At 41.1% G+C, this 7,946-nt stretch overlaps 2 protein-coding genes across 2 annotated transcripts in view; one reads left to right on the top strand and one right to left on the bottom strand.

Annotated features, from left to right (window-relative positions):
- CLN6 (ceroid-lipofuscinosis, neuronal 6, late infantile, variant) overlaps positions 1 to 7,946 on the top strand; it is a 62,289-nt gene that overhangs the window by 14,412 nt on the left and 39,931 nt on the right. The gene's annotated exons all lie outside the window — the stretch shown is intronic.
- Positions 1 to 7,946, bottom strand: part of LOC105531434 — a gene marked incomplete at its 3' end in the record, with an annotated part of 35,077 nt that overhangs the window by 136 nt on the left and 26,995 nt on the right. Inside the window, 1 exon segment of the mRNA XM_011969353.1 lies at positions 34 to 156. Coding sequence (XP_011824743.1) covers positions 34 to 156 — 123 coding nt within the window.

The following is a 7,946-nucleotide window of genomic DNA, read 5'->3' as shown; positions in this document are numbered from 1 at the left end:
AGTAGCTGGGATTACAGGTGTGTGCCACCATGCCTGGCTAATTTTTGTATTTTTAGTAGAGATGGGGTTTCACCATGTTGGCCAGGCTGGTCTCGAACTCCTGACATCAGGTGATTCACCCACCTCGGCCTCCCAAAGTGCTGAGATTATAGGTGTGAGCCACCATGCCCAGTCTAAGCACTTATTTTTCTAAGCAAATTAATCAGAGCTCTTTTACATATAAACAAACAATACATATAAATACAAAGACAGATAGAAGATTTAGCACTTGTAAAATTTTTCATTTGCCAGTTTCTTAACTGGATGACTGGCTTCAGGGTGGAGCCCTTGGAGGAACAGGGCCGGGAAAGCATGCGTTTCTAGGGCCAAAAAAGCAGCAAATAAGCTGCTGAAGGCAAAGACAGATCCCCAAAATTAATGGTGCCATTTTATACTGGATCCTGGATCCCCAAGAGGAGGGAAATACTGTGGGAGAAGACCGCGCAGTGCTTCTACCCTGCATTCCATTCAAGGCAGCCAAAGCCAATCAGCCCATTTTGTAATCGGCCCATCTCTCAGGGGAGTCTCATCTCCCAGTCGGGGCAGGGATGTCTCCTTATCTTCCAGGTGGCCAAGAGCAAGCATCTCTGATCCAAGTGTGCAGAGTCAAGTATCCTCCATAACTACTATTAGCCATCCCCTAAAGTGTATTTCCTACCTAGTTATCATAATGAGAAGTAATTTCTGATACCCCCAAAAACTCAAAACCATCGGATAACACAATGCAAAACAGAACAGAGCCTTTGATTTTGAGAGGGATCTATCCGCTTTTAATTCCTGGGGTTTCATGAGGAAAACAGAAGTTTTTTCCCAAAACGGGGTCTGTGGTGCCTCCTCTGTTTTTCCCAAGGAGTCCCAGGCTACCAGAAGTTATCTTAGGGCCTCTCATGTGTGCATTAAGAGAGGTAAGACCAAAAAAAAAAAAAAAAGGAGAAAAATAATTCAGTCGACTGAGAAGAAAAAATCTTTTCCCAGAAAAACAAGTTCCAAGAAGAGAAAAACAGAAAAGCCTTTAAATATATCTATAGTAGCTTGTTTATCCACTTTAAATTATGCTGACTTTTAACCATAGTGCTCTTTAAAAAAGAAATCCTTTCAAATCTCTTACTACTTGACTTTAGCTACGCCAAGTGGCCAGTATTTCTAGCTTCTGAACTTTACCAAAGGTAACCTCCTAGGTGCCTCAAAGACATGGTAAGCAGTTTCTTTTTTTACAAGATTTAGAATCTCCACAAGGTAGTTCAGAGAAAGGAAAATTCAAGAGAGGAAATCAGAAGCTAACTATGGGGGAGAAAAACTCAATAAATGGCAAAGTTACACAAACAACAAACCAGAAAGGAATCACTCCAGAAGCCAACAACTGAACCCAGGCCACCGCTGTCAGAAGACAAAGCCTTAGCTACTGAGTATTCAGCATTGAGCAGTTTCTATCACTCTCCCCAGAAGGAGCCTAGAGAAGCCAGTTTCAAGCTTGCAAGGCTTTTAACTGCTCAAAAAAAGTTTTAGGACTAACTACAACATGAACCCCAAAATTCCTGTCCTCTGGATGGCGAAAACCCAGAGAAAGTATCCCCACATGGTCACAAGGTTAAGCTCTTAAGGACACAAAACGACAGGAATTTCATCCAGTATTGGTTTCAGGGACCCGTAGCAAGGTTTGTAACTGACCAGCCTGCCAAGCTGGCTTGAAAAGTGAGCTTATAGGGGTCCGAAACCCACATTCTATCCTGTGATACCCCTCTCTCCATTACAGAACACAGAAAGACAAATTCTTCATACAAAGTACAGCAGATTTGCTACAGCCTAAGATTAGTCTTACAAACCCTTTTTTCTATTAATCAAACCCTTGCAGAGGAGACCAATAGTTTACTGTTTACCCAGACAGAGAAAGAGAAAGAGAGACCAGAAACTTGGCCGGTAAGAATTTCTTACCCTTTTTGCTGTCATACCAGGTTTCTGGGTTTCCTTTTTCTGCAGCTTCTAGAACGGAGTGGCTTCTGATGACCCTGCTCACTTTTGCTATAGCTGTGGGGTTCAAGCCACTTTACAAGAGAAAAATCACTCTTTGCTGTTTTATGGACCATAGGCAACATTCTTAATTTGCAAGATGCTGCCCAACGGGCTGCATGGGGAACCAAATTTACATTTTCCATCCCAGCAAAATACACATAACAAAACAGACATTAGTCGCCTCATTCAGCACCCAGTATCAGCCCGGGAAAGCTCAATCTTTTTCCTGTTGTTCCCTGTTTCTGATCCACTCCAGATGGGGAAGGACGACCTCCAAATGGTAATTCACAATGGGGTCTCTGGGCAAGGCAAAGAGCAGACAGTCACCCTAAGAAACATGTCCGTTGAGCCTTCTTTAGGGCACATCGAATATGACTAGACAAATAAGGAGGGTTCTGAGCTGGACCTGCTGGACTTCCATCAGCAACACCTCTAAGATCCCTTCCACATACACAAACACACACAAAGATGAGACAGACAGAAGGCCTTCCAAATTAGAACCCTAATCAAGAACTCCAAGAGTATCCCTTCCAAACTATCCTCCTATTCTCCGTCTGAGAAACTGCCTCGAAATCTTCCTGACTGAGGAGAAGTCTCCCAAACCAGGATTCTTCCTACTAGTTAGAAAGAGCCAACTGAGAGCCCCCAGGAGCCAAACAGACACCCCACAATGAGGCTACAGACACAAGACACCCTATGGTAGAGCTACAAACAGACACCCCGAATAGGGCAACAGACATCCACCATAGGGGTACAGACCCAGTCAGGAAAAGAAAGGAGGCATTGGCAGCACCTAGGATACTCACCAAGCCAGACACTCTGCAATGGGGCTACAGACAGACACCCCAGCATGGGGCTACACAGACACCCTGTGATAGGGCTACAATTAAGGGATGTCTCCCCATGACTACTTCTCCATTGCAATTAAATCCATGCGCACTGGGTCAGCAGCACCCCGCCAGTAGAGAGAGTACCAGAGTCAGCCCCCAGTTCAAGAGAACTTAGGTGGCCGCTTGGGCTGGCTTCTGGATCCATCGCTGGAGGGGGGCCACTGAACCACAGGCAGGTAGCCACAAGGGCAATTCCTGTAAGAGCCACCAAATTTGTAAACACCCAAGGGGTTCACCTTGCCTGCTGCCTAGACAGAGCTGATTCATCAAGACAAGGAAATCGCAATCGAGAAAGGGTAATTCATGCAGAGCTGGCTGTGCAGGAGACTGGAGTTTTATTATTACTCAAATCAGCCTCATTATTTACTTAAGTAAGCTTTGTACCCCTTGTTCTTGCTCAGCTCCCTCTTCAACACCAATAATTATTAGATTTGATCTTTTGAGGCAATTTCTTATATCTTATAGGCAATCTTCATTCCTTTGTATTCTTTTTTTCTTTTTTCTCCTCTATGTAATTTCAAATAGCCTATCTTTGAGCTTATGGATTCTTTCCTCTGCTTGATCCATTCTGCTGTTGAGAGTCTCTAGTGAATTTTTTGATTTAGCAGATGTATTTCTCAGTTCCAAGATTTGTTTTTCTTTAAATTTCAGTGTCTTTGCTAAATTTAATAAATTCTGAATTGATTTTCTGTATTATCTGGTAGATCACTGAGTTTCCTTAAAACTGCTATTTTGAATTTTTGGTCAGAGAGCTCATATATTGGCATCTTCTTAGGGTCATCAGTGGTTCCATGCTTTGTCTGTTTGGGGTGGTCATGGTTTCCTGTTTCCTATTGTTTCTTGTGGATATACATCTACATCTTTGCATTGAAAGATTAGTTATTTATTCAAGTCTTCTCTGTGTGACCTGTTTTGCTTTTTATTGGGTATGTTTGCTTATAGAATCTTTGTAATATACTGCTGAATTTCTTGTTTGTTTGTTTGTTTGTTTTCCACTAGGTCGCTGCCTCCTTTTTGGCACTAGATGATTCCTAAAGCCCAGGTTTGCCTTGGCTCTAATGAACAATTGGAACACTGAAGTTCCAAATGCAGGAGGTCCCAGAGCAGATATCCTGCCAGTATGGATAGGCTGGCTAGGGATTCATGCCCAGGCGACCTGTGGGATGCAACTGCTACAGTGTGGTGCTGCTAAACAGCCACTCTGATTTGGTGTCTTCTTTGGTTGAGTTACAGAACAGTGTTTTCCAGGGCTGGGGATAGTATCCTCACCTCCCTCCTTGGTCTCTCAGTGTCCTCAGAAATATTGCTTCCTTCAGGCAATCATGATGCTTCCCATGGGTTGAGGCAGAGGGAAGGTCTCCTGCCAGGAAACCCACAATGGTGGGAAAGCTAGTCGTCCACCTCAATCTCACTTTTTCCAGTGCAGAAATCACGAGTCAGGGGAAATTGCCCATGCACTTGGTGCTGGGCAGATTATAGGGAGGGGAGTTGTGGATGTAGAAATCCATTTATCTTACTGACTGCTCAGAGCTTTTTCACTTCTCTGTGACTCCAGGAACTGCCTCATTCTCATATTTGGGTTCTGGAAAATTGCTGGAATAGTGCTGATCATCTCAGCACTGAGTATGTGTTTCTGGTTTTCTGTGGGAAGGAATGTAGCCAAGTTGCTTCTACACTACCAGTTTGGGACTGGAAGTCTCCAGGCTTTCTTGATGCAGCTTTGGTAAGTTACATGTTTTTAGAAATGTTTCCCTTTCTAATAAATTTTCAAATTTACTAGGGTAATGTTATTTATGGCATGTTTATCTTTTTCATCTCTTCCATATTTGCAGCTTTCTTCTGTTCTTCATTCATATTCTTGCTTATTTGTGAATGCTACTGTCTTTTTTTTTTTTTTTTTTGAGATGGAGTCTCCCTCTGTTGCCCAGGCTGGAGTGCAGTGGTGTGATCTCAGCTCACTGCATCTTCCGCCTCGCGGGTTCAAGCGATTCTCCTGCCTCAGCCTCCCAAGTAGCTGGGATTACATGCACCCGCTGGCACGCCCAGCTAATTTTTGTATTTTTAGTAGAGACAGGGTTTCACCATGTTGGCCAGCCTGGTCTCAAACTCCCAACCTCAAGTGATCTGCCCGTCTTGGCCTCCCAAAGTGGTGGAATTATAGGCGTGAGCCACCACGCCCAGCCCTGTCCCCCTTTTTTAAAGGAATCTTGCCCAACATTTATCTATTTTATCTGGCCCTTCCCTGGCTTGTTTTTTATTTTATTTTATTTTTTATTTATATATTTATTTATTTAGACAGAATCTCACTCTGTTGCCCAGGCTGGAGTGCAGTGGCACGATCTCGGCTTACTGCAACCTCCTCCTCCTGGGTTCAAGCGATCCTTCCGCCTCAGCTTCCCAAATAGCTGGGATTACAAGCATGTGCCACCATGCCCAGATAATTTTTTTGTATTTTTAGTAGAGACAGGGTTTCACCATGTTGGCCAGGCTGGTCTTGAACTCCTGACCTCAAGTGATCCACCTACCTCGGCCTCCCAAAGTGCTGGGATTACAGACATGAGCCACCACACCCCGTCTGGCCTTGGTTTGTTGATCATTGCTATTGTATGTTGGTTTTCTGCCTCATTAATTTTTACCTTTATATTTATTATCTCTTTCCTTATGCTCTCTTTGAGTTTATTCTGTTGGGAGTTTTTTTCTTCTTACAGTGAAGCCTAGCTTATTAATTTTCAGTCTGTTTTCTTTTCTAATGAAAGCAGCTAAAGCTATAAATTTCCCTGTAATTACTATTTTTCCTGCATCCATAAGTCCTGATATGTATAATTTTTATCATTGTATCTGTACAACTTTTTATTTCTTTTATGATTTCTTACTTGACTTATAAGTTATTTAGAAGTGTACTTTCTAATTTCCAAAACCTAGGGGATGTGTCACTTACCTTTCTTTTATGCACTTCTAATTTGATTGCTTAAGTTAAATCTACGCTTGCAGGTCATAAAATGTAGTTTATGTACATCAGATTCTTGAAATTGGTTGAGGCTGGTTTTATGGCCTTTTATATGGTCAATTTTTTAAAATATTCCAAGTGCACTTGAAAAGAATGTCTGTTCCTTGATTGTTGAATGCAGGGTAATTTATATCACTAAATTCACTAAATTAAGCTAGTGAATTGTGTTATTCAAATCTTTCTTGACTCATCAATAATTGGGAGCATTGTGTTGAAATAACCCACTATGTTTGTGGATCAGTCAATTTCTTTCCATAATTCTATAAATTTTTATTTTATATATTTGGATGCTATTTTAATAGGTACTTTAGAATTATTTAGAACACAACTTTAGAACTATTACATCTCCCTGATAAATAAAACCTTTTATCATTATATAAAGTCCTTATTTATCTCTTACAGTCTATTTTGTCTAATGATAACATAGTTACACCAACTTTCTTTTAACTATTAGGTTGGCGCAAAAGTCATGGCAAAAACCACAATTCCTTTTTCACCAACTTAATAGTATTGCCTGCTATATCTTTTTTTCATCATTTTACTTTCATCTTTCCTGTGTCCTTTTATTTTAGGTGTGCCTTATATATTTTTTAATTTAGGTCTAAGAATGTGTCTTTTTGTTTATTGTTTAGTCCATTTATACTTATTGTGATTACTGATATATTTAGATTTTCACCCTACTAATTTTTGGCTTTCCATTTGTTTTCCTTTTTTAAACTTATTTTTTTCCTTTTTCTTCTGCATTTGATTTTTGTTTTTTTATTCTATTTTACTTTTTACTGGTATGGAAGTTACACATTTTCTGTTTGTAGTGATTACCCTTGAAATTGTACCATGCACATTTAACAATGTCTAAAGTGAACAAATACCTGAACCTTCTCTTAGAAGAATACAAAGAACTTAGAACAGTCTAACTCTCCCCACCAACCTCGGGCCTCCTTCACCCATCTATAAATATTGCCCAGTATTTCTGTGTGTCCTTTTTTAACCCCACAAATTATAGACCATCATCACCTTTCATTAGAAGTTTTTTGCAGACAATTTTTGGAATTATTTACATACTTAATAGTTTATTCGTCATTCTTTCTTGCATTGAAATAAGTTACATATTTTTACAAATGTTTCCCTTTTTCTGTGATCATTTTCCTTCCTCCTAAAGTATATCTTCCAGAAATTATTTTAGTTAAGGTCTGTTAGTGGTAAAATCTCTCGGTTTTATTCTGAAATGTCCCTATTTCACCTTCATGTTTCTATTTTACATACATTTTTGAAAGGCAGTTTTGCTGGGCACACAATTCTGGGTTAACTTTCTCTTAATACTTTGAAGATATTTTTCTGTCTTCTAAATTCACTGTTCCTGCCACCATATAGTTTTTGTTTCTTTGTAAACAAGGTTTCTTTTCTCTTTGGCTACTTTTAAGATCTTTGCTTTTGGAGCTCTGTGGTTTCTCTACACCATTTCCAGATGTGGGTTTCTTTTTTTTTTTGAAACAGAGTCTCATTCTGTCACCAGCTGGAGTGCAGTGGCATGATCTCAGCTCACTGCAACCTCTGACTCCCTGATTCAAGTGAGTCTCCTGCGTCAGCCTCCCAAGTAGCTGGGATTATAGGCGTGCACCACCACACCCAGCTAATTTTTGTATTTTTAGTAGAGACAGGGTTTCACCATGTTGCCCAGGATGGTCTCAATCTCCTGATTGATTCGCTTGCTGTGGCCTCCCAAAGTGCTGGGATTACGGGCGTGAGCCACTTCTTTTTTTTTTTCGAGACAGAGTCTCACTCTGTCACCCAGGCTGGAGTGCAGTGGCACAATCTCAGCTCACTGAAACCTCTGCCTCCCGGGTTCAAGTGATTCTCCTGCCTCAGCCTCCCGAGTAGCTGGGACTACAGGCGCCCGCCACCAAGCTCAGCCCACCAAGCTCAGCTAATTTTTGTATTTTTAGTAGAGACGGGGTTTCGCTCTACTAAACAAAACTGGTTTGGCCAGGCTGGTCTCGAAC

This window comes from Mandrillus leucophaeus, unplaced genomic scaffold, assembly GCF_000951045.1.
Source record: "Mandrillus leucophaeus isolate KB7577 unplaced genomic scaffold, Mleu.le_1.0 Scaffold12, whole genome shotgun sequence".
NCBI lineage: Eukaryota > Metazoa > Chordata > Mammalia > Primates > Cercopithecidae > Mandrillus > Mandrillus leucophaeus.
The sequence above is the reverse complement of the archived record's forward strand: the minus strand, read 5'-3'. Positions and strand labels throughout refer to the sequence as shown.